This window comes from Sebastes umbrosus, chromosome 6, assembly GCF_015220745.1.
Source record: "Sebastes umbrosus isolate fSebUmb1 chromosome 6, fSebUmb1.pri, whole genome shotgun sequence".
Taxonomy (NCBI): Eukaryota; Metazoa; Chordata; class Actinopteri; order Perciformes; family Sebastidae; genus Sebastes; species Sebastes umbrosus.
In genome coordinates, this window is record NC_051274.1 from 8,042,772 (window position 1) to 8,070,746 (window position 27,975).

At 41.4% G+C, this 27,975-nt stretch overlaps 1 protein-coding gene and 1 long non-coding RNA gene across 2 annotated transcripts; one reads left to right on the forward strand and one right to left on the reverse strand.

The window, feature by feature from the left end:
• The first annotated feature begins 6 nt into the window (after window positions 1-6).
• LOC119489979 lies at window positions 7-27,970 on the forward strand. Its single transcript, XR_005207300.1, has 3 exons — window positions 7-424; window positions 19,285-19,297; window positions 27,961-27,970. It is a non-coding gene; the product is annotated as an uncharacterized LOC119489979 (long non-coding RNA).
• On the reverse strand, window positions 19,379-26,212 carry igf3 (insulin-like growth factor 3). The gene is made up of 4 exons (XM_037773059.1): window positions 25,763-26,212; window positions 23,753-23,897; window positions 21,093-21,298; window positions 19,379-20,375 (listed from the first exon to the last, which is right to left on the reverse strand). Exons 1-4 carry the CDS (start codon window positions 25,805-25,807, stop codon window positions 20,142-20,144), a joined length of 630 nt encoding a protein of 209 aa, XP_037628987.1. The 5' UTR covers window positions 25,808-26,212; the 3' UTR covers window positions 19,379-20,141.
• Window positions 27,971-27,975: the final 5 nt, after the last annotated feature.

Consider the following 27,975-nt stretch of genomic DNA (forward strand, 5'->3'; position numbering starts at 1 on the left):
GTGTTGTGCAGTGAAACCTGTTCATCAGCTTTTGGAACCGGTTAGTCCGCTGGATAACGATTAATATTGTATACTCATTCTACAAACCTGAGCATGCTTGTGTTAGCAGGAAAACAAAAAGCTGTATGGAAGAAGAATTAATGGAATAAAAAAGACAATATCTGTTTGGGCTGAATGAAATGATTGGACGGGCTTATTACAGTCCTGCGACAGGCACAGCTACCAGATTTATAACTTTTTTTGTCAGAGCATTTGATTTATTAATTTACTAATAAAGCTTGGGGCCCTACTGTGTGGAGTTTACATGTTCTCTCCGTGTTAGCCTGGGTTTTCTCCGGTTTCCTCCCACAGTCCAAAGACATGCAGGTTAGGTTAATTGTTGACTCTAAATTGCCTGTAGGTGTGAATGTGAGCGTGAATGGTTGTCTGTCTCTGTGTGTCAGCCCTGTGATAGTCTGGAGACCTGTCCAGGGTGTACCACGCCTTCGCCCAATGTCAGCTGGGATCGGCTCCAGCCCCCCCCCCCATGACCCTGAATAGGATAAGCGGTTACAGATAATGAATGAATGAATGATTGAATGAATTACCAACCATTTAGCTTTAATCCTTCTTTTAAAACTGTCCACTGTGAGTTTGACAGTGTTATAGCTGTGTAATGCCAGATCAGTGGCGTACTCTTTTAAATCCATCCCAGAGAGCGGCAGAGTAAAAGTCAAGTAGGCAGAATGTCAAAGAGAGAGCGTTCCTATTGGCTGTTCATTCAACGGAGGCAGCTGTCAATCACTCGTGAACTCTGATCAAACGGTCAAACTATAGGCAGCGCTGATCAAATATGAATCAATATTCTGTTACTGTAATACCTATTTCTCTCCTCAGATGTTTTCAGAAACATCTTGTAGTGTACTTTAGCTTGATTGGTTGTTTTCCTCCGGTCTGTGAAATCTTGCAGATGCCATTAGGAGCACCGGAGGACACAGAGGTACCTGATTTTTTTTTCAGATTACCTGTCTCATGCTTGCACTACTGTCAGGATATAGTGACTGCTTTATAAAAATAACTTTTTTTAATCATGTTTGCTCCATTTCTACCCACTGCATCTTTAAGTTGTGATATTGGGCTATATAAATACATTTTACATGACTTGACTACAGTCTGTTGTTGTTTTGCCTGGCCTGGCTCTCTGTTCCTCCCTGTCTCTAGCCACTGCTCACTTCCCTTCAGGCCATGTTCTCTCCTCTTCCTCCCCAGACCTGCCATCCTCGAACCATCCACTAGATGCCCTCAGACTCCAGTCCTGCTCACCTGACATCCCCTCCCACCTACAAACACCAACTGCCATTTTCCTCATCAGCTCTGCAGTTTAAAACCCTCCCTTTTTCACACACTGCCAGTTCATTTTCATTGCATGTGCCACATGTTTCCTCGTCTCTGTTACCTGTAACCTGGCTTCTGAAAGTTATTACCTGCCTGTATGAACCTCTGCGTCTGCCCTTCGTTGGATTTGTTTGGACTGACTTCCTGGTGTTGACCCTGTCCTGCCTCACAATTCTGTAAGCCTTGTCCTAATAAACTATTGTACTTTTAAAGGGGACATATCATGAAAAACTCTCTTTTTCAGTGCTAGTGCACAAACTGTACATCTGGGTATCTGGATACCAACCCACAAACTATGAAATAAGACAACCCAGTCAGTTTTTTGTGGACTGCCTAGGTCAGAAAACATGTGATTCAACAAGCCATTCAGATTTGACTCCCCTTCCTATGTCACATGCAGGCTCATATATTGCAAAGATGCACCATATTTCTCTCAACAAATGAGAACGTTTGTGACCCGGCAGCCATGTTGATATCAGTTGAGGAAATACCAAGCACCGCCCACCAGCCGAAGGTTAGTTATCTGTGACGCCAAAAACATTCTGCTTTAAAAGAGTACGCCACTGATCTGGCATTACACAGCTATAACACTGTCGCACTCACAGTGGACAGTTCCTCAGTACAAAAAATTAACACAACTTGTTGAACTTAAAGGTGAACAAGTAAAAGAATATGTGGGGGCCTGTTTGAGAAATACTGATTGGGTGAAGCTCGACTTTTTCTTGGTGTAAAAGTGTAATTAGTTGGTTTGGAAAGTCGCGGGAAATGTGTGGGATATATCAACAATGGTGTAGTGATTTGAAAACACTGTTATTTTGGTTTAAGGGCATGAAATTACATCACATCCTGCTAGATGCCTCAGAGAAGAGGAAACGTTTGAGGAGCGCACTCCCTCAACGTCTGGCCTCAGCTCCTCCACAAAGACGAGTGGGGAGAGATACTGGGAGGTCATTGCTAAGAGGCCAAGGTGGTATAGGGACAGCAGCTGAGATTATGGGTCCATCTGGAAACAGTCGCATCTGGTGGCTGGACTTTTCTTTGTAGCAGTGAGGGCTTGCCCTTGTGCTTGGCAGGGCTGGCATCGCCCTAAGTAGCATCTTGCACCAGAGTCTGTCTGTATCCAGTGACCTGATATTAGTTTTGTAACCTCGAGAGGTGTCTTCTGCGTCTGGCAGGACTTTAACCTTGAAGGCTGGCGTGTTTGCTTGTTTGGAGGGATACTGGGAGGTCATTGCTAAGAGGCCAAGGTGGTATCAGAACAGCGACTCAGATTAAAGGTTCAGCCCCGTATGAAGCAGGACTGACAATCCATCCGGAAACAGTCGCATCTGGTGGCTGGATTTTTCTTTGTAGCAGTGAGGGCTGGCTCTTGCATCTGGCAGGGCTGGAAGCAGGTATCGTCTTGCACTGGGGTCTAGTGACCTGATTTAATATAACTTCAAGAGGTGTCTTGCAGGACTTTTTCAACGTTGAAGGCTGGCTTGTTTGTGTCTGGCAATGCCCGAGGTAGCGTCTTACACCAGGACTCTCACTTTGTAGTCTTGAGAGCTGATGTTTAAGTATAGCAGAGTTGGTGAAACCCCAGATAGCCTATAATATAATATAATATAATATGTAAGGGATAATGTACAGCGAGCCGGTCATTGTTGTGAAATAAACCCCGACAGGGAGATGCTGCACCCCAACGCTGAGCGGAGGGGTGGACCCCGATGAAACCCCTATTTCACAACAATGACCCGCTAGCTATACATTATCCCGCTTATTACTCGGCTACTTAATTAAGAAATCAATAATTTGACACAAAAACGGTCCGCCAGAGTCCGACATCAGAACTGCGCCCATAGCAACGGTCTGTTATACATAGCAACGGTCTGTTATAAAGAAATAACAGACCGTAGGACGCCAAGAATGACCAATCAGAATGGAGTATTCAACAAAGCCGTGTAATAAAATATGATATAACATAATTATTATTGGCATGCAAATATTATATACAATATAAAATATATAAATGTTATACTTCACAGTCACATGGTAGTTATTTGTCCTATTAATTGGTTTCAGAATGTCAAGAAATCTAACGTAAGAGTGCGGCAACACTGCGTGGGACAAGGCCAACTCACCCTTCATCCTTACTTCGGAGTCAGCGACCATTTGGGACTCAGGGTTAGTAGCTGGTGTAGCAGCAAGGTTTAGTGTTAATGACTTCCATTAGATGTAACAAGAAGTCACCATTATCTCCATTGCTACCTGTGCCCTGGAGGGATTATTATCTCATGAGAAGACATGTTTGTTCCTGCTAGTAAATGTTACAGGTAGCCAGCTGTATTACCTTTAGGCCCTGTGTTGTAGACAGTATCATCCTTATATGGCATGTATTCCTTCCATTCCATGCATCAAAATGATTGATGCAGGCAAACCTGGTTATTATGTCTAGTTTCAATAAAAAACTGCGATACTAACTGAGTTAACATGTCTTATCGTTTGTGATACGCACAGAAAAGGAAATGATGTACTTATCAATAAACCAAAACCAAACAGAAACAGATTGACAGCAAACATTGTAAACACTTTTCAAAGTTGACACAGTTTCGTCCCATAAGTTCTGCGATACGAACGCATCATATCCTCTCTGATAAGCCTCACTAACTGAAGTAGGTCACATCAGCCATATCATCTTTAACATACAGTGCGTTACATGATGGTCAGCCTGATATCAACTCGCTGTTTGATACTATTTATTTTTATTACTCGGGGATACGGACAGACCTTCAGTGTGATAATAAGGTTGCGAGTGGGTTCTAGAAGTTTATCAAATTGCTTAATGTTAAAACCTGATGAGTTTTCAGAGAGTTGTAATAGTTACTTCTGTCATAATGGTAAAGTGTATGGTACTGTAAGTGCAAAGGAAGAAGCAGTTATCAAAACCATATTTGTATTAATACTAATTTCATGTAAACTGATTTAGGACAAAAGCTCTCACATTAGCCATTGAGAACAGATCAGTCCTCCAGTAAGAGCGCCGGTCGTTGATGCCAATTTTCTTAGATGCCAAACGGCGGCACAACAACTTCTGTGTCCGTCACGTGATGCCATTGGGCCCAAAAGACTTTTTCCCATAGACTTACATTGGGAAAGAGACGTCTGTAACTCAGCGGATAATTGTTTTTAGGTAAATCAACTTCCCAGTATGAACACTTGAATAGACCTTATTTAAATCATTAAGTCCTAAAAGTTGTAAAATGCACTAATAGCTGTATCCAGAGTTATTTCCCTTCCTCCGTTCATGTGAATGAGACCCAGACCGAGGATGGAGCGAGGGGCTGGGAGGTGGAGTTAACAAGCCGTGACGGCTGTGACCATGTGACCGAGCCATGTGACCGAGCGGACGCTACTGCACCTGCTCTATGGGCCCAATGGATGCGGAAGATCGCTGGAAGATCCGGGTACTTTTCCATTCGGAAGTCGAGCCATTTTGGCATCATGTGCCACTGAGAAACTTTCATAGGAATGAACGGGAGCCCATCACCTCTGACGCTGTATCCAGTTCTCTTTATACATCCATAAAACAGATGCTCTGTTGACAGACCCCCTACTGGGGAGGTGCAGCTACAAGTTACATAGTGTATATACTATACTGCCTTGTCTGTTCAGTTCCTTTTGATATGAACTTTCATGAGTTATCGGTCGCTGTAATAACTCCTCCTGTCCATACTGGCCATCCATACTGGAGTATTGTTTTGTAGCACAACTGCCAAGTTCATGTTCTGTGCAAAAGTTTATTCTAAAGTTCATCTGAACTGAATATGAGGCTTCAGCATTCTGTGTTAGACAAATGGAGTGGTTATCTTCCTAAGTTGCAGTCTTTTTAGAACAAAATTACCTAGAAAATTGTGTGACTCTCCCTCCTGGCTGGAGCTAAAACAGTCAGGCACCATCAGTTCATCAACAAGGCCGTCCACTTAGGCGTGGCCACTAACAAACTGAACTGCCTCCACAGTCCGTGCATTTCTTCTACAATAGAAGCCTAGTTGAACGTACATCAAATGCATACAATAAATAAAAGGTTATTTGGCACAATCTAAATTTTCTAAAAATAACAAATCTGTTTATTTTCCTGGAGCTCAAAGCACATCATCCAGTTTGGACATGTAATTCAGAATAATCAGTTCATACCCTTTAAACAATTAGCTGAAATGTATTCCTTTCCTCCAAACCTGCAATAAGATACACCAATCCATTAAAAGTAGCCTATAATATGCATCATTTTCTCAAAAAAGACTGATATATTATATATTATGATAATAATCCCTTTCAATCATCCCTATGACCCACTAGAAGTGTGTAGTGGAGACCCTGCAGCCCTCTGCCTGTATTTTCTCTTCTCTTCTGATTTTGCTGTGTTCAGGACTCTTCTGGGCTTCAGCAAAGATCCTTTGGGCCCCATGTGAGGGTGAAACCCTCCAGACAATAAGCAGGGTGTGCAGCTCGTTCTCATTCCCAGGTCGTCACGCCCCTTTGGCGTCTGACACTGAGGCACCCTTTAGTGTCTGTGATACAAAGTGGCAGTATTTGACGACCAACAGGTTGTTACATCGCTGTATGTTTTCATGTGCTTCATTGTTTCCCCTGCTCCTCTCTCTCTGCTCTGCTGTGTGCTGCTATCTGTTTACCTGATTGGTAAGAGGAGAAAACTTCCCAAAATGTACCAAACCATGATTATCATACACACTGCTGTGTGTGCCCAACCATGAGAGATGGGGCAGCAGATGTCCCTGAATTCTGGACTTCTATATGTATAAATACATTGAAAACGCAAAATATAAAATATTACATGGCACCCATTTTACACACTGAAAGCTGCCAACACTGCACCATGCAAGTAAACCGGCCTTATGGACCTACACAGTTGCATCAACAGGTATCCATCATTATTGGCCAGAGTGTTTCCCTTGACCCACTCTTCGCCTTGTTGGAGACTTGAGCAAGCTTTAAAGTCAGGGTAAAGAAAAAATAAATGTGTGTTTTGAGTTTGTCACACTACAAAAAATGTGTTATTAACCACCCAGCCAGATTTGAATGATTAAAAAAAATCGGCAAGTATATAAAATTTCAAAATCATGAAAGAAATAAGCAGTATTCTCTGATCTGAACTGACTTCCGCCGACCGAGTCAGTTAACTTCCGGTTAGCTCTATGCTAACTAGAATTTCCAAATATTATCGAAAAAAAACGATCACATTTTGATAGTAAAACGAGTCATTTTGCAGGGGGTTGAGACACTCAAAACAATGTATCCACCGTTTTACAGCCGCAACAGATGCAACGGAGTCCCAGAACACGCTCATATCTGTTGCATTGGACATTATTTTTGACTTGAAATCTTTAAGCTTTAACTATTCAAAACCACACAGCAACATTTAACGCATATTTCAAACTTGTGTGTGGAGCTGATGCCTGATCATTCACCATAACTCCCTCCTGCCCCCTCTAACAGACCACTCACCAAATTATTATTTTGACCATTTTTGCTATACATATACACTATATACTGTATATGCACACGGTCCTACATAAATAACTACCACTGTTATGTTGTAATAAAATATGTAGTGTAATAAAATGAATAAAAAAGTTTGTTGGGACAAAACAGTGACAATAAAACTACACACAACTAGCAGGGCTTTTGTCTTTTTTGTTTGATTTACAATAAAGTACAATAAGCCCAGATCTTAAAAACAAACAAACTCAGAGATCATATAGAATGTATAAGATATGAAACAGGATTATAAACAGTTTCATTAACTGGTTGAGAAGGTAACCCATATGGAGGTACATACTGTATATGGGGAAACATCCAAATAATATGATTATGTCAGTGTCATAAACATATCTCTCTTCAGACTGATGTGTTCCCGCCTGTCACTCATCCTGTGTTGTCAAATGTGATAATAGACAGACTGGATCAGGACGTCACTCAGAGCCACGCAGTCTGGACATGGTAGAGAAACGGGTCACAGACAAGGACTAATCACAAAGTCCTTGTGCCACATATTAGCGTTGCATGTTGATGTCTCTTAGTCCAAAAGCACGACACTGAGCACATCAAAGATAAATCTGTTACATAATGCTTGTCGGAGTTCAAACATCAGATCCCATCAGACGGCAGAGCATCACACCTACAGACGGCTCCTGTATGAGCAGAATTTGTGCTCTTTTTCTGCACTCTGTGATCATTTGACATCACTGCAGATCATTTTTTTTCACTTTATGAGATATTTTCTAGGCCTTTTGTCACATTATCGTAATGATCCTAATATCTGTTAACGTGTTTTCAGTTAAAAAAAATAATTAAACAACTAAATACAGTGTTTTGTGATCTGACTCCCCTATCAGCAGGACCACATAATATGTCTGTGACTTCATAAACTGTTACAAATCATTGTTGGAAATCTGTGACGCTATGATTGAAGGCATAATATGCAGGAATTTTCTAAAAAAACAATAGATATAGACTGATACAAAAATAATCCCTCTCCCTGTATGTTTCTGCAGAGACCCTGCAGCCCTCTGCCTGGATTTTATCTTTTCTTCTTAATTTGGAGGTCTGACTCTTCTGGGCGTCTGCCAAGTGGCTTTGTGCCCTACGTGGGGGTGTAACCCCCAGCCAATAACAGTGCGCACGGTATAACCCGTTCAGGTCGCAAAATATCGCCGCTTTGTCACACCCCTTGGCGTCTGATACAAGGTGGTACAAGTCACACTTTAACTCTGTCAGATACAAAGCGGCCATATTTGACGGATGACAACAGGGTGTTTCTGTGTGCATGTGCTCCAGTGTCCCACTGCTCGTCTGTCTCTCCTCTACTGTGTGCAGAGCCACGCACACACACACACAAACACACACAGACAGAGGATAGGATGAAGCCTGCCCTTCGACTGTGTTAATTAAAAATCCGGCAACTCTGCACCTTCCCACAGGGATATACAAGCCGTTGTACATGAAACAAAGCGGCGTTTGCCAACCATTTTCGGACCACTGTCACTCACCACTTAAGCCCGGAGCACATGTACAACGTCAGGAGCGTGTGGCGGCTGCGTGGCGTGGTGGCTGCGTGATACGCGCGTCGGGTGTTCACACTAGCTGCGTGGCGGCTGCGTGTCTGCTGTGTTTCTGCTGCTGCTGTCAGCCCTTTCTTTCTATATAGCGTTTGCTTTTAATGGCCATTAAAAGTGATTTACATCTATTTTAGACAGAGAAATGTTAAGAAACGTGTGGTAATTAGTAAATAATAGTAATAATCCACAATTAAAACTCCGTACTATATTCATTCATGGAGATCTCCAGGTCACTTTATGTTCTAGAACACTGTCCGGCACATATTTCAGAATAAAAGCCTTGTGTTAACAAATTAAGGAATTCGGTCCTTAGAAAAAACGCCTGAGGGCTTTTATTTTGAAATGAAAGCAGGAAATGTTGATTTAAAAATAAGTCTTAACTTTTTTTAATCTCTGTAACATATTCTATTCTACAAATAGACCTCAAAACTGTAGTAAAGTCTTGCTAGTATGATGCCCATATTCTGTCACTAGATCACTTTCACTGTCTGTTGCTGCTGTGAGAAGCAGCTGAGATGCGTGCGGCTCGCGTGAAAAATAGGCGAGACCTCTATTCTATAAAGGAGACGCGCATGAGACGCGCGTCTCATGCTGGCAGTGTGGCTGCTCTAACCTGTTAACATGGACGCCAAAATAAAAAACAACACGCCACGCAGCCGCCGCGCGCTCCTGACGTTGGATGTGTGTCCACGCCGTTAGCTTCATTCCAGATGTTCATGTCGTTGTGAAAATATATGAAGATGAAAAATAAGAAGAGTCTTCTGTGTGTGTCCTCTTGACTTTACTCGTCAGCTTGCTTTCCTCACTTCCGTTTCTCTTCTCGTGCACCGATTTGTTCAAACTGAACAGCCAATCAGAGTGATTTCTCTCGAACACGCTGCGAATCGGCCGAAAAGCCTCCGACACGGACGCCGCAAAAAACTAGGCCAAAAGATGCTCATGGACAGCCGAAAACTGGCCGACCATCGGCTTGGTGTGTCAGGGCCTTAAACTAGGGATGGGCTGATCGATACTGTGGTATCCATACTTTGACACTCACAAAGCTACTCATTTGGTATCGATTCCCTTAAAAAAATATCATAATTTCCAAACATTTTCGAGTTGGGATGATAACGTGTTGGTCTGCTTTAGTGTATATGTGTGTCTGCTTGATCTCTCTCGCTCTCTGTTTAGACACAACTGACAAATATGTGGAATAACTGTGCCCGGGATGCCTATTTTATCATTTATCATATCAGTCTGATACTTCAACAGTTTACAACAAACTTTCTTGACTTGGAAAATTATCTTTTAAATCGACAAACACATGTGTGATTCATTGCGCAATTCAAATGTTATGCAAGCAGCAGATAAAAGAAAGGACAAAAGATTAAGTGACAAACTGCTGAATAAAATTTTTTTTTATAAAGACGACACTCTCTCCTGGTCACACTCCGTAATCATCTCTGTTTACATTCATACTAATCTTATCGGTGTACCCAAACACTTATCACAATCTACTGTAGCTATACTTATTTCACTGACATATTCAATCTAACACTGTGCAGCACAACACAAGGAGATCAGTAGACAATGAAGAGCTTGGTAAGTAAAGTAAAGAACTCATACATTGGGCCCACTGTGCAAGTCTAATGAATGTACTAACGCCTGTCTCTTGTAGGACAACTGTAGGTCCAATCATAGCAACTTTGACCAGGTTAACATGGCACTTACGAGCACACACCCACCCACATTGGATAATATGAAAATTGGTAGAGATGAGCTTATTAAAATGCTTCTACTTTATGAAAGCAACAATTCTCCACTAAACAACAAAAGCTCACCATTACTGATCAATATCAACACAGCTAGATTTAGTAGAAATGTTTACAGAATGCTTTATTAATTAGACATTTAAACATGTGTCCCCAGTCAGGGGATATGTCAACACATTCTCATCCCAACTTGTCACATACTGGCACTTTGTCAGACCCCTCAGCATCACTTTTCGGTCGTAGTAAACGTGTGCTTAACGACCAATCGGCATAACGACGAAACCACTTAGTTAGGAAAAAACAACATGGTTGGTCTTAAAACCACTACATTTGTACAGTGAAAATGAAACTGAACATTGTGAACACGAGTCATGAACAAACAGCTGATTGTAATGCGAAGTACACTAAATTTTTTATTTTTGTCAGAGCATGTGATTTATTGTGTGATATATTTTATAATTATAACAGCATACTTTCATGTTGCTTTACATTGTTAATTACTTAATCACATTTTAAAACACAGGACATTTTCTAAAAGCAAACAAATATGTTTTTTTTTTCATTATTATAAATGAAATGCGCAAACGTGAAACTTTTTATTTTTAATTTTTAATAAACAAAGTGCAAACATTTATTTGTTGAGAACACAATGGTTTTTTTTTTTTTTACTTTTCTAGTGCAAAGCACAAACTACCTTCAACCATCATTCACAGCTGTGAAATAGCTCTAAACATGCTCCTTTTTTGTTTAGCCATTATGTGTTGGTCGGAGTAACTAGTCAGGGTCGACAGGAGGAGCGCCTGGCGTTGAAGCAAATTTTCGTCCTGGCCAAACGGCGGTACTATATCTTCCGTGTCCTTCACGTGATGCCATTGGGCCTAAAAAGATCCATAGACTTACATTGAGAAAGAGACTGTAACTCAGAGTATAATTTTTTTTTAGTTAAATTATCTTCCCAGTACAAACACTTGAATAGCCCTTATTTAAATCATTAAAATGTAAAATGCAATAATAGCCGAATCCAGAGTTATTTTCCTTCCTCCGTTCACGTGAATGAGACCCAGACCGAGGCTGGACCGCGGGCTGGGAGGCGGAGTTAAAGGAAACGCTACTGCTCCTGCTCTATGGGCCCATATGGGCCGGATGATCTGACTACTTTATCACTCAGCAGTCGAGCCATTTTGGCTTCGTGCGTCGCTGAGCAACCCTCATAAGAATGAATGGGAGCCCGCCTCCGACGCTGTATCCACTTCTCTTAATACATCCATGATCAGGGTGCGTGTGCACATGCACAACGCATGCTGTTTGAATGCTCACAGCAGTGAGAAGCACACTGTACAATGGACGTTGTTTGCACAGATAGTTCTACTCTTTGATAAAACGGGCCCCTTTTTTTGTATCGTTCCTATGTACGCTAGAATCGATCTTCAAACGAGATGTAGGTATTGGTAGTATCGATATTTTCGGATTGATCCGCCCACCCCTTCCACAAAGCAATGGGCGACGTAACTACGTCCACTTCTTATATACAGTCTATGGCTGCAATAGAATAGTGCTGGCATTGAAAAGCCCTCGACAATGTCTAATCCTTTGGACAGTAATGCCTCCTGAACTAGTGAGCACTGTCCATGCACACACTGGCCTGTGTTTACATTGGTGCAGGTTCAATGAGAAGGCAACAAAGCTGAGCAGGTGGTTGGTGGTTGGAACACTGCAGATAAAGAATCTCAGAGGGGCTGAGCACACTGTAGTCTCACTATGATGAACAACATGTGAAACAAGATCAGAGTGGCTTTTTTTGGTTTAAAAGTGTTGTATTTAGAAGGATCTATTGGCAGTAATGGAATATAATCTTAATAAGCATGTTTTCATTAGTGTACTATCGCATGGAAATAAGAATTGTTGTGTGTTTGTTACCTCAGAATGAGCCCTTTATGTCTACATACGGAGCGGGTCCTCTTCTCCTGCACGCTTGGCACACGGCACGAGTTTCAGTTGGTTGAAAAATCTGCAACCTCACCGCTAGATGCTGCCAAATCCTAGACACTGCACCTTTAATATTACCTGGTGAGGACATATGACAGGCATAGGTGGGATTGCATGGATTTCATTACGGCCATATTCCAAATGACACTGATATCATCAGTGAATGATGTTTACTATCACAAAAAAATAAGTGTACTAATGGTAGCCAAAGAAAATCAAATGTTCAGATAAAGAAAAGTGTGTAGACTAGATGAAATTTTAATATCCTGACGAGCTGTCCATTATTATGGAGAGATGTCAGGATGCTGACTGCAGTTGACTTAACAGCCACGGGTGTCATAAATAACAAGGATCTTCTGAAAGTTACATATAGTACCTTTAATATAATTGAGCACAAGGCAAGTGAAACAATGGAACACAGCATGATAAAGGCCTACAAACAAAGAGCTACATTTATGAAAAAGTCAAATTAGAGAATTATGCGTCCAGCCAAAATGTGTCAGCAGGTTGAGCTGTTCTGGCACAGTGAAGTAGTTTATCCTGGAGCTCAGGGGCCAAAGATGAATAACCTCAATTAAAAAACACTTATGCAGTTACTGGACAGTTCAAGGTGCCAGTTTGCATGATCAGTTCTTAATTTTGTTTGATGGCAGATGCAGGATGTGTTATTGGTCCAGGTCGAGTACTAGCTGTTAGCTGGGCAGCTTGTCTTTGTGTTTGCAGCTGCTCTGCTACAAATACAAAGCCTGCTGATAGGGCAGCAGGAAAAAGAGAGCATCCATATCCTTCAGCAGCCTTGACAGAGAGACACCGCTTCAGTGACCTCCTGAAGTTAGAGACAGGTGGATCTGTTGACAGTCTGTTCAACTATCAGGCTTTGTACATAAAAAAACTGGCTGGCTTTTGTGCCAATTTTGTGCATGCACAGCAGACGTGTCAAGCCCGTGTCAGTATTTCTGAGGCTTTATAATGCTGTAGCTGATTTATGGCAAAAATATTGGGCGAAAATGTAGCACAAGTAGGACCTTTAAACCACGGTAGTTTTTAGACAAAAAGGCACATTTGTTGTTGTTGGTTTCTTTTAATCGAGATCGCCATCTTTCCCTAACCTTAATGAAGTAGTTTTCGTAATGATTACGACGTAATCTAACCACACCTTAAACTTAAAGCTGGCGAGATTGGAGCAAATATGATTAAAAGAAGTTATTTTTATGAAACCGTCGCTATATCCTGACAATAGTACATGAAACAGGTAGCCTGAAAAAAATCATGTGCCTCTGTGTCCTCTGGTGATCCTAACGGCATCTGCAAGATTTCACAGACCGGAGGAAAACAAGCAGTCAGCGCTGATCTGGGGTCTGCCATCCAGCTGCTGTCTATGAGAGCCGGCTGTCAATCACTCGCAAACTCCGACCAAACCAAACTAGGCCACGCTGATCAAATATGAATCAATATTATGTTACGTTAATGCCTATTTCTTGCCTTAAATGTTTTCAGAAACATCTTGTAGTGCACTGTTTAGCTGTAAAATGAGAACATTTGTGACCCGGCAGCCGTGTTGAGATCAGGTTAAGATGGCTTGAAGGAACGCCAAGTACTGGTCACTTGACCGGAGCACAGCCAATAGGAACGCTCTCTCTCTGAAATGACCTGTGATTGGTCAAAGTCTCCCGTCACGGGCTAGATTTTTTAAAGCCTTAGAGCTATGAGGAAGTGAAGAAGTTTAGTTATCTCTCAGAACACTTGAATTACAATATGCTGAAAGGTTATTATGGAATTTTTGCCCAATGATGCCAAAAATATACTGCCTACTGCTACTTTAAAAGGCAAAGCTTGCCCGCCAGGTAGCAGGCTAAATAGTTAGGTTGGTTCACAATATGTAGCCTATATGTTGTCTTTTGGAAGCATGAATATGATGCCCCCTATCCCCTGTATATTACCATTGGAGAACATATTTATAAAACAAGCCAAGATCAATATTATTTATAACAATATTATTTAAACATTAAACCTGGTTCAATAGGGGCCCACAACTCGGGGTCCCCCAGAGGATAATCCGGCCCTGCATAGAGACGACAGATCAGCACACTCAAGTGAATCTTATTATAAGTAATTTGTAACCGTTTTGGAATACACTAAGAAATGCTGACGGAGGCTAAGCGTCAGAAACCACGCACAAATTGTTGCAGAGGGAAACAACAAGTAACTCATTTTGTCCATTAGGTTGAAGAACTTGTTGCATAAGTCCCATCCTCACACATTTTACATCCACATATTGCATGTTGCAACAGCTGCACCCATGTTATTTACTACAGACTTCCTTCAAATAAAGTCTGCATTAAATGTATTTGTACATTTTTATATGAGACCTGCTGGAAACAATTGGAACAGAAAAACAAAAAGGGCAACAGTATTCCTTCATCACAGATTTGTTAAAATTGTCAAACATATAATCTGGGCAAAAAGTTACCAGTCCAACATTTACCCTTTTGGGCTGACAACAACTGCGTACTCATGGCCATGAGAAAATCAAATGTGAGTGGGGGCTTTATTCGAATAGCTCTGCATGGGAAGAGATGGGAGTAAATAACACTATCTGGCTGTGACGCAAGCAGCCACAAGGAGAAAGCTCTCCCCTCCTGCCTTATCAAGCTGACTGTGAACAGCTGTTACTATGTTGTGGATTCAAAAACACCTTCCTGCCTGAGAAGAGCTTGTGAAGTTTGGACCAGATTATACTCAGATGTGCAAATCAGATTCAGTTGGGGACAAAATAAAGATAGGGGGTTTGACTATGGCAGCAACAAAAATCCTGCAATCCTATCTACTTATTTAACACGTTATTAACAAACTGGTCACCATGATTCGTTCAGTCATCCTAGAAATAGAATTGTTAGAATGCTGCATTATTTTCTGAATTATCAATACACTTACTGTACTGAATGTCACATTACTTAGTAACGTGTTACTAATTTTCTTTTGGTAATGAAAAGAGTAAGGGTGAACGAAGGCTCGCTGCAAGAAGCTTCTGGGTTCTAACCCAGTTTGGGTCTTTCTGTGTGAAATTTGCAGGTTCTCTCTGTGCCTGCTTGGGTTTTCTCTGGGTTCTCCGGCTTCCTCCTTTTCAACATTCATAATGTATTTCAGCGTAGCCCTTTATAATTTAATACACCCCCTGCGACAACGTAGTTAGGGGTATATAGCGCTCCGCGTGTCCCTCCTTCCATCCATCTGTCCGTCCGTCCTTCCGTCCATTCGCGTGTCACACTTTTGTTTCCGGAGCAGAACTCAAAAACTATTTAAGGAAGTTTAAATTTGGTATGATGGTTGACAGTGTGGTCTGGTTGTGCCTTTTGGGGGTTAAAAGTCCAGGGTGCCCAAATTTTATGAAATTTTTCCAATAGGGCAAAACCTTTTTTCCTTACTTTAGCAGGGGTCAAGCAGTGACCGGGGGTATGTGAGCCATGCTCACTTTCGCCTTGTGTTTATACAGCACACATAGGCACTGTAACTTATCATAGACTGACACCTACCAAACGTTAATTAGACAGCACAGTAATCACTAATCACAGTCACTTGCTCATTGCAACATGGTTGTGCGCGCACTGGACGTACCCCTCCACTGTTCTGCTGTTGAGCGTTTTAACCGGAGTTCCTCGGGCTGAAGCAGTTCTGTTTCTGGAAAAGACTTCTAGGGTATCAATCGGCTTTTGGAAGTCTTGGCACCTCCTTCACCACCCTAGTATATCACTGACCTCCTCCTGCCTTATACACCAAATCGGGTTCTTAGGTGTTCTTACCAAAAACTTCTGGCAGTCCCCCGATCCCACTATAACACCTGAGGTGACCGTGCCTTTCAAGCTGTCGCACCCAATTTATGGAATGCCATCCCCATCCCTCATTTGTTTGTTTTGTTGTGTTTTTAGCTTGACAGCCCTGTGCTTGTCATTGCTACTTTTAATATTGACTGATGCATTTTGTTTTATTAATGTAAAACACTTTGTGATTGTGTATCTGTGAAAGGTGCTATACAAATAAACTTTACTTACTTAGTTACTTCCTTTTCTCCATCCATGGCCACAACAGCTGAACTCTGACACTTGTGAAATCTTTTGACTTCCCAAGTTGCAAATTTGGCCAAGATGCTACATGTTAATCAGTGAGCTTTAGAGATCTTGGTAGGTGCATTTTTTTAACTTTGGACAGAGCCAAGCTAGCTGTTTCCCCCTGCTTCCAGTCTTTATGCTAAGCTAGGCTAACTACATCCTGATTCCATCTCTGTTCAGAGGTAGGTTGATATCCAACTGGACATCTCACTCTCAGAAAGAGTGTATTTCCCAAAGCTGTTCTTTTAAGCCAGTCTCACAAGTCTTATGGCAAGACAAGAACAAAATTAGCTGCTATAGAGACTGGCTGTGTGCTTTTTATCCCACATCTATGACTTTGAGAGCATTTATCATAAACTAGAGCAGTACCCGAACAGATCGTGGCGTGCCCGTTCGGAGCATGTGGCTGTTCAGAGCGTGCCAATTGCTTGTCCCCAAGGAAGTGCTCCGGGCAGCGTTAACAAGAACCACTTGGTGCTCGTTGAGATCAGTTGTAACATAAGTATATCCAACATCAAGCAGCAAAACTGAAATACACTCAATGAGCCGCGGCCCGCCCCCAACGGCTGCACGGAACGCTGTTTGCTTGTTTATTCAAAGTTTATTAATACTGAACGTGTCGCGGGTCCAAATTACACCAAATTCGACAAAGTACTCCATGGAGTCCCTTGCTATAGATGTCACCTGCTCTGCACAACGCTTTGTGGAAAAAGCAGGTATTTGGAAGCATTCCCCATCTGTGGCCTTTTATGGTACTGCCTGAAGAATCAGCTGTGCCATCACTGCCCAGCAGCCCAAGCCCTGTCTCTTAAAATCCAACCAATATCCTGTCCTAAATCACAGCTCTGGGCAGGCTTTAGCAAGCTGGTTGGCAGTGCTGTTACATTCCAACTTGGAATATGAGTTAACTGCTCCCACCAGACAACAACATTAAAGTACTTCTGAACTCAGGTACCTTCTCGAAAAATTAATGAGAAGCAGAGATATAAAGCTTAATGTGCAAAATGAGCACTGATACAGCATCTCTCCTCTCAATCAGTCAACTTTCAATATGAGATATGGAAGCACATTTAGAGTTGTGTTGCATAACTCCAAAATGATGCTGGTGCTTCAATCATACAGATCTTTCATCATCAGACAGATTGTTTGGCATGAACAGCACAAAAGTTCAGGATATCTGTGGATGAATCTAGAAGAATACCGTATGAAAAACTTTAAAATCATATGGTTTACAAAGACTGCTTTGCAGTATGCATTAAAGTGGCAGTAGGCAGAATGTTTTTGGCATCATTGAGCAAAAATACATCCACCTAGATAGACTGTGAGATGCAGTTGAAATCTCCAGGAACAACCAATAAATTCACCTTTTTATTAGAATTAGGATGACTATTGTTAATCTCCAGCACTGACAGTGGAAGCAGAGATATAAAGCTTAATCACGTGTGCAGTTCTGTAGACTGTAGCCTTTATTTTAATGTAATTTGATGACTTAATTTTAAACATATTCTACAGGATGTGCTGCACCGATTTCTTGCAAAGGGGAATCATTTGCATACATTAGTGTTAAAAGTGAGGTGCCACCACAGTAATGTCAAAACAACCCAGATTTGTCATCTATCTCAAGAGAAACAACAAGCAAATTCAACTTTGTTTGAATCTAATCACAGAATAATGCTTAATAAGGATAGAAGAGCCATTGGTTTTATCAGGCTGCTCTTCACTGAGTGCTGAGGTGGCCTTCACTAATCTTGGAAAGGTCTTGGAAAGAGACGATAACTTTAGTCATGTCAAAGTAAAATGAGTCAGCAGTTTATGATCTCACCGAAGTTGAACGTCAAAACAAAAGGTCAATTTGTGTCATGTAGTTATATAATCTTATGAGATTCAAAACGCGCTGTAACAACCAGAGTTGTGGTTTTACTGTAATGCCAGAAGGTGGTGCCTCCTTTTGTTGTTTGTGTGATGTACTGAGAGTTGAGTTGAGTTGAGAGTTGTGCACGACGTCCACAATAGATAACTGAGTTCGTGCAGGTAATGCTGTTTATGTTCTACTGCTCATATCATTAATTTGGCCTTTGTATTCCTTGAGGAACATAGGCCATTGATGACTTGTTTCCACCCTTGTCTGTCTTGGGCCATCTTCTCCAGCTGTTTCCACATCAATCCATTCTTTTTGAACTCTTGTTCCGTGCTCCTTCTCCAGATGTTTCTGGGTCTTCCTCTCCCCCCGTTTGCCTTGTGGGTTCCATGTCAGTGCCTGCTTAGTTATTGCCATTTTGCTTCTTAGAGTGTGTCCAATCCAGCTCCACTTTCTCCTTTTTAGCTGTACTTCTACTGTCTCTTGCTCGGTGAGTTCCCACAGGTTGATGTTGCTGATTGTGTTTGGCCAGTAGATCCCAAGGATGCGTCTTAGACAGTGATTAGTGAATGTGTGCAGCTTGTTGATGATGTTAGTGGTGGTCTTCCAGGTTTCTGATCCATACAGCAGTACTGGTTTAACGTTGGAGTTGAAGATTTTGAGCTTGGTCTTCAGTGAAATCGTTTTGGATTGCCAGATTTTGTTCAGTATGTTGAATGCTGTTCTTGCTTTCAGATTTTTGATTTTACGTCCTCCTCTGTTCCACCATCCACAGCTATAACACCTCCTAGATATGTGAATTTGTCGACCTCTTCCAGTGGCTGGTCCCCGACTGTTATAGGATTCATGCTTTTGCTGCTCATGTATGATTAGTGAATATAGTGCCATAGAGACCTGGCATTGTACGGTCGATGTTAAGTACTGTAGAATAAAGTAACAGAGCGGGAATCTCTGCTCCGTTGTCTGTCGACTCTCTAATCGGCTCTCACGGAACTCCTGCTAACTAGCCCCACGCTACTAACTCTCTCCACCTACACCAACCCTGTTACAGTCTGTGTGAGCAACAAGTGAAACATCACCTGAGGAAGAATCATGATCATGGTCAAACTTCAAATTACTTTTTTTTTTTTTTTAAGTTTTCTCCTTCAAATCAAGCCATAACATGAACACCAGAAAATATTATTAAGTTTTAATATTTATTATAGTCTTATGTTGTCATAATAAATAACGAATGCAATAAAATTCTTTTACATAAAACACAAAATAATAAACATCTTACTTCTTAATCTCAGACAGAGAAAAGAATAAAAACAAATCAGTACAACTGACAAGTTCTACAGACCCATTCAATAAGTTTAAGGCTACACACACTTCTTTGGTACATTCTAATGTCTGGACCCCAATCACATAAAGCTACATACCGTAAGCCAGTCAAAAGTGCTATAAAAAGTATTAACATGCTGTGCACTGTATTCCACACTACACACTCTTTGCAGGTGTGTCACATATATGTCATACATCTATGATAATTAATGTGTTAAAAAAGACTAATCAGAAAACATTATTAGCCACAGTGGATGACAAGCTAACATATCGGTGTCACGATTAGTTCTCTGTTAAAAAACAGCACATCTAAGTAAACACATTATCAACTAATGTGACCCATGCAGCTCTTTCCCACACACATTAAACGTAAAAAGCCACTGTAGACTACCTGCTCAGCAGCAAACGGCAGGCAGACACAGTTATAGGCACTAGCTGGTGAACACAGCTAAAGAGACAGATATTTCCCTCAGGAGGAGTTCTATTTATAAAGAGGACACAAACACCACTCCCTCCAAATCTGTCTGTGATCCCTACTTAGTAGAGAATTAATATTACAACAGTCAGCATCAGTCTTTCGAACTTGCTGGGTCCAATCCAGTAACCATAAATATTGAGCTTTTCATGAGGTCAAAGGCCACGATTGAAACGTCATTCTTTGAGGGGGACTCCCAGAGGTTGACGGAGGGCTGCTGGTTGTGTTCCTTGTTTTACTCCTCCTGCGTGACGACGCAACTTTGCCTTTCCGTCGAAGTGAAGTCTGCGTTTTCTTTCTGTAAGCTTCCCTCTTTGGACTGTTGGGAGCCCCCAGGTGCTCAGAGAGTCTTTTCTGAAACACTGCTTGGAACTGCTGAGTCTGCAAGACAAAGATAAGAATAAGGAGTTGATTCAAGGACATGTTGCTTGGCTGCAGCAGGTAAACTTGACAACAGATACCAACTTTATTATTATGGTATACTTTTGCTTCAGGTATTGAAGTCACCATTCTCACATTTAGATTTTTTTCCACCTCATTAAAATCTGCACTTGTATAAATTAATACTTTTCTCAAACTATAACCACATACAATTTTTGTTTCTTGTGGTGGTTGGTGCCTTATGCTAAGTGGAGGACAAAGTTGCATTGTATTTCACTTCAGACAGCAGAAGAGCTGAGAGACAAATTCTTCTAAACTCAGCCCCCTTGTATTGCTGTGGGTCTCTCTCAGATCAGGTCTAATTATCCCCTGATCTAATCGGACTGGGTCTGACTGTCCTCGGGCTCCTTTCAGATTTGGTCTCTCTTTGTTTGAAAATGTATTTATGCATGTCAGGTTAGTGTAGGATTACCATGGGTCTGTTTCAAATCGGGCCCAGACTTTGGCACCCATGAGGACCTTCACTGTACCTCCTTGATCTTTCTGCTCCCATCCACTGACTCCCTAACAACAAAGACATCCCACACCACCCTTATACAAGCACCTGAGCTGCATTTTTACAGTCTTGTTGGTGAACCTTGAGTTAAGACTATTCTATCAAGCTACTGTTCCAAAGGTCGAGGCTGAACTATAATGCTCAAACAGTAGAGGTCATACCGTGTCTTGCTCTGTAGTGGTATGAAGCGCTGTGGTTGAGGTTGTGGTTGTGGTTGTAGTTGGGTATGCTGTGGTGTGCTGCTGGTTCTTTGGTTTGGCACAGTACATCTCCAGATGCTGAAGTTCGCAGCCAGCTGGCCGACAGCACTGGTCCACTATCCCCTTCCCTCTGGGCCGAGAGCCGTAACCAGACCACGTACCTTTACCTGCGGAGAGAGAAATGTCCAACATTAGATTCTTGTCTTTCTTCAAAGCCTCCCTTACGTTAAAAAAGAAAAACGGGCTAGCTTAAATGTCCTCAGGTGGTCACAAATGGTAAATGGACTTGCATTTATAAAGAGCCTTTCTAGTCTTCTGACCACTCAAAGCACTTTACACTACAGGTCAGCATTCACCCATTCACTGATAGCAGAGGCTGCCAATCTGCCCATCAGGATCTAATCTAAACACTTATTCACACACTGATGGCGACATGTGAACCGCCGACCTTCCGATTGGTGGACGACCTGCTCTACCCTCTGAGCCACAGCCGCCAAAACATGCATGGTAGCTTGACAGGGTAAAGGAAAGCTTTTTTTCAAACTTTCGTGTGCTTTTATATTATTATTAATCATAATAATAATTATTATTATTATTATGATTAATAATAATATTAATATCAATAATAATATCAATATTAATCATAATAATAATAATATTAGTAGTAGTAATAGTATATACTGTGAATTGTCTACTTTGCTCAGTGAGATTGAACTCTTCTGAATGATTTCTGTTTGAGAGGCTCTCTGCAGTTTCTCCCTGTCTATACCTTTCTTTGTTATTAGTGTGAAAGCTGCACTGCTCTCAGATAACAATTGTTTTAACAATAAAGCTATCACATACTGAGGCACAGTGTCCTGGTGAATACGCTGCCATCTTGGTGGCTTGCCACCATTCTGATAGCATGAGGAGAAAGTGGCCTTGGTCAGAACTGGGTAAAGGTAATCAAGTGAAAGGTCATGTGGGTAATTCTCTGTGTGCAGTGGGAGAGATTATTATTATATAATAATAATAATAATACATTTTATTTCAATTAAATGCTGCAACATGCCTTACAGTATAAGGTCCACTGTGAAGTGACTGCTCTCAATCCAACCAGTCAGTTTATTTACATGTCACATATTTGTATCTAATGATGAATCACTATTGTTTAAAACAGTGGAATCAAGATTGGCCTGAAAAAGATAAACCATGAGATATTAAATTGCATAAAAAGTTGTGTTTGTCCAGTTTGCTGCTGAAACCTGTGGTACAGAGGAGCCGTGTTGTGTCTAGCCTTTAAGTAAATAAACGAACAGGATGCGTTTTGTTGTGGAGCTGATAACTTGCTCAGAGTTACTGCAGTGTTTTCACGTTGACATTATGACCTTGACCATATCTGTGTTATACACCTCTGCTAGTGTAAGTGTTAACCCACAGGGTAGAATAACCTTGATAACATTTGGTCCTATTATCTTTATTCAAATCTAGAGTAGAAAAAAAATAGAATCAATCTTCATTTCTGTCATTATTTAAAGGGCGCATTATTCAGATAATAAGATACGTCTACATTGGCAGGTTCACAACATGCGTACACTCTGCTTGTTACACACACACAGGGATGCGCAGCAACGCTCCTCCTCCTCAGTTGGCGCTCTAACAATGTTTTTATTTATGTTAAGGAAAACACAAAATTTAGGCGGCAGGTGACAATTCGGAATATAATGGTATATAAGGCAGTAAGGATAAAAATGTGATGTGGTAGCATATGAGCTCACGCTCTGAAGAAGGCTCCGTGCCGAAACGCGTAAACATATGTCTATTGTGACGTGAGCCAATTAAACAAGTGAAACGTTAGTATTTTGTCCTCCTTGATTTTGAAATCTGGAATGTGCTACCCTATCATATTTTTATGCTTAGTGGACTTTGGGTCTAGCACTCCACCGTGAATCCCATTGAAGCGCAACCTCCTTTAACAAAACACAATGAAGTAAGGCTCACAGGCATTCTGTATTGCTCAACCTGCAGCGCGCTCTCATTGGCGTGACCGCCGTGGCCAGAGAGATCACGGTGCATGCACACTTTCACTTTGCACACGATCAGCTCCGTTTCTTCAGCAGAAAAAGGCTTGCTTCTCCAATTTGAAGAATCCGCCTTTTAAATAGCAATGCACCTGGCTTTTAAAGGGAATGGGGGATGACACTCTGATTGGTTTAATTCCTGTTACGCCCAGAAACACCTATGTTTAATTAAAAGACTAAATACGACCCCTTTGCCCCTCGCGCCTTACTTTGTGCCCAGATTATGCACTGCTTAACGAGCAAAAGTGAAGTTGGATACGCCCCAAGTGCACTGGCGTCATGCACTTTAGACCATGCGCTATATAGATTGTTTAAATAGGGCCCCTTAACTTCAGCTTTTCATCTTGCAAGGTGGTAGCTTCAATATTGGATCACATACAAAACACTTTTACATCTGAAGAATGTACTTGCATTCACTTGTGTCTCAGTTTCCAGAGAATTAATCAAAAATGATGTTGGTGACCTCCTGACCTTTACTGACACAATAAAGCCACACTTTCCGGTGACCGGTGCCATTAAGTAGTTACTGCGAAATAAGTGGAAAACATGATATAGACTTACCTAAATAGATTCCACGATCCCCGCACACAAATATGAGGTCATTGAGGAGATCAGTACCACAGCGGCGTCTGGCTGCCTCCGAGGACTGCGGCCAGCCTGCCAGACACATGGTGGAGTAGAAAATACACATCCGAACACACATCACCTGAAGATGAGAAGAAAAACCTTTTAATACACAACTCAGAGCCTATAACATACAAATGGGTTGATGGTGTTTCTGTCCAAGCTCATTATCAAAACACAATGGAATTCATTTAGCCAGGGTGCCCTTGAGGCCTAGAGGGATTAAGGTGCCAGCCATCAACCTTAACTTCCCTGGTTTGTCGTTCCCCATCTCTGTCTCCTCATGTCCTCCTGTAATCTCTCTACTGTTGACTGTCTAATAAAGGCCAAAAAATGCCTCTAAAAATGTGCTCATAATGACTTTCCTCTAGCCTTTTCTTCACCGGTCAGATGACAGTAGAGGAAATGTGACTCAGTCCGTGGAGACTTGGCTTTGGGAACCAGAAGGTTCCAGTTTCACGGACCATATACGGAGTGCGGACTGGTAGCTGGCCAGTTTGCCTCCTGGGCACTGCCAAGGTGCCCTTGACCAAGACCTTGGACCCACAAACTGCTACCTGGGCAGCTGTATAGTGGCTGCCCACTGCTCCTAATACTAGGATGGGTTAAATGCAGAAGCTAAATTTCCCTGTGTGCTGTGCTGTGTACACTACAATGTGTGACAATAAAAGTTGATTTACATTTACAAGTGAAAACTATTTTAAATCGACTTACTGGCCAAAGTTTATTAAAAGGCTTTTGTTTAGTATGCACCAGGCCCGGTTCTAGACTGTTTCTCTCTGGAGAAATATTTTGACCGCAAAAGCCCAAATTTGGCTCCTCTGGCACATCCTAATGCCACTATTCCATCATATACACTAATCTTAATTATTGCATATTTTAATGAGCTTGTCTGATTGTAAACAGAACAGGAGAATTAGGCTCTTTGTGCGTTTTAGCCCACACAGTCTGTAAATAGCTATTAATATTAAGAAACATTCCTGACTGATCAGAACGTTTGTAATTAAGAATCATTAGACCTTATTTATTATTTTGTATTTATTTATTGAGACCTTCACTCCCTTTTCTTCCCTATTGATATACTCCACACCTATGGGCAGTAAAGCAGGTATGATTAGAAGACAACATTCACTTTGTCACATACAGAAGGAGAACATTTCTCAACCAAAACTGTAAACCAGGCAGCTCTGGAAAAAGCTAAAAAAAAAAAAAGAAGACCTTGAGATGTTTTGTTTTTGGTCAGTATAAAAATTGTAAAAGTTGCTGCCCTAATTAATTTTTTCTGTTTGAAATATATCAACTACTAATACACCATTTATAATGTATCAATTTCATAAAGCTCCCACTCCCTCTTCAGCATATCGAGTGACCCCAAGTGGGGTCAGACCTGGATTCATTTTGCCCATCAGCAGTTCCCAATCCTAAAGTCATGTCCTTGAATTGCTTGTTTTGTTTGATACAGTTCAAAATCCAAAGTTTACAAAGATATGACATCATGCTTTATTTTATGGCCCCATAATTTCCTAAGAAGTACTAATTATTGGAAAAATAAAGGCAAAATTATGAGACAGTTCTCTGAGTTTATAAGCATTTGAATGATTTTCAGGGGAAGAACATTGAAAGAACCGCTCTGTTTAAATCCAAGTAAATATTCATCCATTGTTAATTTATTGGTGGCAACTTTATTCTCCAAATACGTTGAATTGTATATTTGTATGACCTCAATTTCCCCTCTAATCAGAACCAATTGATAACCTTTATACAGTACAAATGTTTCTTTCTAGGGAATTGCAGGAAACTATTGGACGCATGAAAGAAAAGTAGCAGAAAATCTTCAGCAACTATTCAATTACTCATCAGTAAATCATTTCAACTCTACCATGAGAAGTAGTAGTAGCAGTAAACAACACTGCAGGGGAAATCAACAACAGTGAAACGAAGTCTTACCTTCAGTGTCTGTGGTGAGGCAGAAGGGCAGCATGAGGAGTGCATCCTGTCTGTGTGGACCGGCTCCAGGAGGAGACCTACAATCTTATAGTGCGGCAGCAGGAGGGGCAGGACCACAGCACCGACGTTTCTGCCCTGCACTTGTCACGCCGTTTCACGCTCAAATCTCATCTGGAACTCATATCAGATGATTTAACATGTTGTCTCTGTTCTGCTGTGTTCCTACCACGTATATGTAACAGGATATCCATCATAGTCACAGACATGATATCCATTCTTTGAAGTCTGGAACCAACTTTTAACACAGAGGTTCACCTATAGCTAAAATACAACAGTCCTACAATAAATCTTCCCTAAATTGTATTGAGTTATACTGTAATAAGTTGTGGCAGCTGCCAATTCTCTGGTGTTTGCTGTTGTTTCCCTTTTCCCTTTTCCCTGGTGTTTTTTTGGTTGAGTTGCTGAGTGATTAGAGGGTTATTCAGTTCACCTGTTGCGCAGGGTGTGGGGACTGGCTCTTAAATGATAGTTGAGAGCAGCTTGGTGCATTCCCCTCTTGGCCCTTTCTGTAGGGCTTAAAAGAGGAGGGAAACTGCATACCCAGTGTCATTCTGATCTCTCCTTTACAGTGTTACCAGCTTTACCAGAAACTCTGGTCTGTTTTGGGCCCCTTTGGGATTCTGTGATCTTTGTGTTTTGTTTGTTGAGAGTGTTGACTCCTAGTTGGGGAAACAAGTTAAGTGCCAACCAATTGGGTTACCTGCACTGGGACGATTAGGTGCTATTTGTGCAACAGCTGGCTTGCCTTACGATAGCCTAACGCCTGCAGGCTGTATTTTTGTATTCTATTCATTTGTTGATTTTCAATGAAACCCTTTTTACCCATTTCTTTTAGTGTATTTTATTTGGGAAAACTTTAAAGGAGGGTAAAAGGAAAAACACAAACCAATATTTCAGTTTCCTTAATTGTTTGTTAATATAGAGGCATTTGTTCATTATTGAAGAGGCATTTGTTCATTATTATTATTAAGAAGGCATTTTATTTTATATAATTATGTGGATGGGAACTGTTTTTCAGTTCTGACTGAACAACTAAAGTCTGGGGAACTCAGTACCGCCACATAATTGGCAACCACGAAGGGACACGTAACACAAAGCATAATCTTTCAATAAAGAGATTTAGTTTTATGTCCCATCTTCTGATATCTATTTAGCAAGTGTATTTGAGTGTATATTTCGGAAATGTGTATTTGGAGTGTGGCTTGACTATTAGTCCAAATAATTACTAGTGACTATCCATCATGTCTTGGGAAGATCCAGACATTACAATGACCGCATTTGAACCGTCGCTTGCGGAATTGGAATCCGAGCTTTCTTTAAATGTTAGCTTGGATATGCCTGTAGTTGGGCAGGAGGTGCACTTACGGGATGATGATGATGAAGAGGGATGGGTAGATGCTCCAGTAGAACCACAATTGTCTGTGGACACTCATCCTCTTTTGGCTTTAGAGGGCTTATTACTTCCGCCTTCATCCCCAGTTCCTGTAGCTCCTCCCACCCAGGAACACTCAGATTCAGATTTAGTCATTTTTGCTAATGCTGTAGAGTCGATGAAACTTGTGTTTAAAAATACAGTGGATTGGCAGCGTGAGTGGCTGTCAAACATTTCAAAGGGCATACCCATTGATAAAGCTCTAAAAATGTGTACTACTCTCATAACAAATGTGGTGGAGAAAGCAAGTAACGATTTGCTCGCAGAAGTAAGGGATTTTGGTTCAAAGTGCATAAATGCCATTCAGTGGAATGCACAACAAACACAGTCTGAGTTCCAAGAGTCCCTGATTACTGACCGTCAAAACTTGATGACCTCCATTACATCCGCGGTCACTGAAAACAAGGATGTACAACTTCTGGTGACCGAGGTGCGTACATTGCGACAGCAGATGGGTTCAGTGCAGGCTACCCTTGAGTCTCTTGTGCGTCAACAGTGTGCACTCAATTCTCAGGTCAATTCAATACATAAGCGAGAGGAATGGGTCCTTAAAGAAGCAGTCACACCTGTTGCAGTTTCGTCTCAAGCACACACATATCCTGTTTCTCCAGTTGTTAAAAATGTGGTTTTGTTGCCTACCTCCGCACCTGTGGGAGTTCCTTCAGATTGCTCAGGAGCTGCTGCTCCTAAGGGTGAAATTTTCCAGGATGATGGTTGTAGA

Coding starts and splice junctions, on each gene's coding strand:
- igf3 (XM_037773059.1), bottom strand. CDS start 25,807: ATGCACTCCTCATGCTGCCCTTCTGCCTCACCACAGACACTGAAG. Junction 23,898..25,762: donor CCTCACCACAGACACTGAAG/GTAAGACTTCGT, acceptor TCTCATCTTCAG/GTGATGTGTGTTCGGATGTG. Junction 21,299..23,752: donor GGATCGTGGAATCTATTTAG/GTAAGTCTATAT, acceptor CTCTCTCCGCAG/GTAAAGGTACGTGGTCTGGT.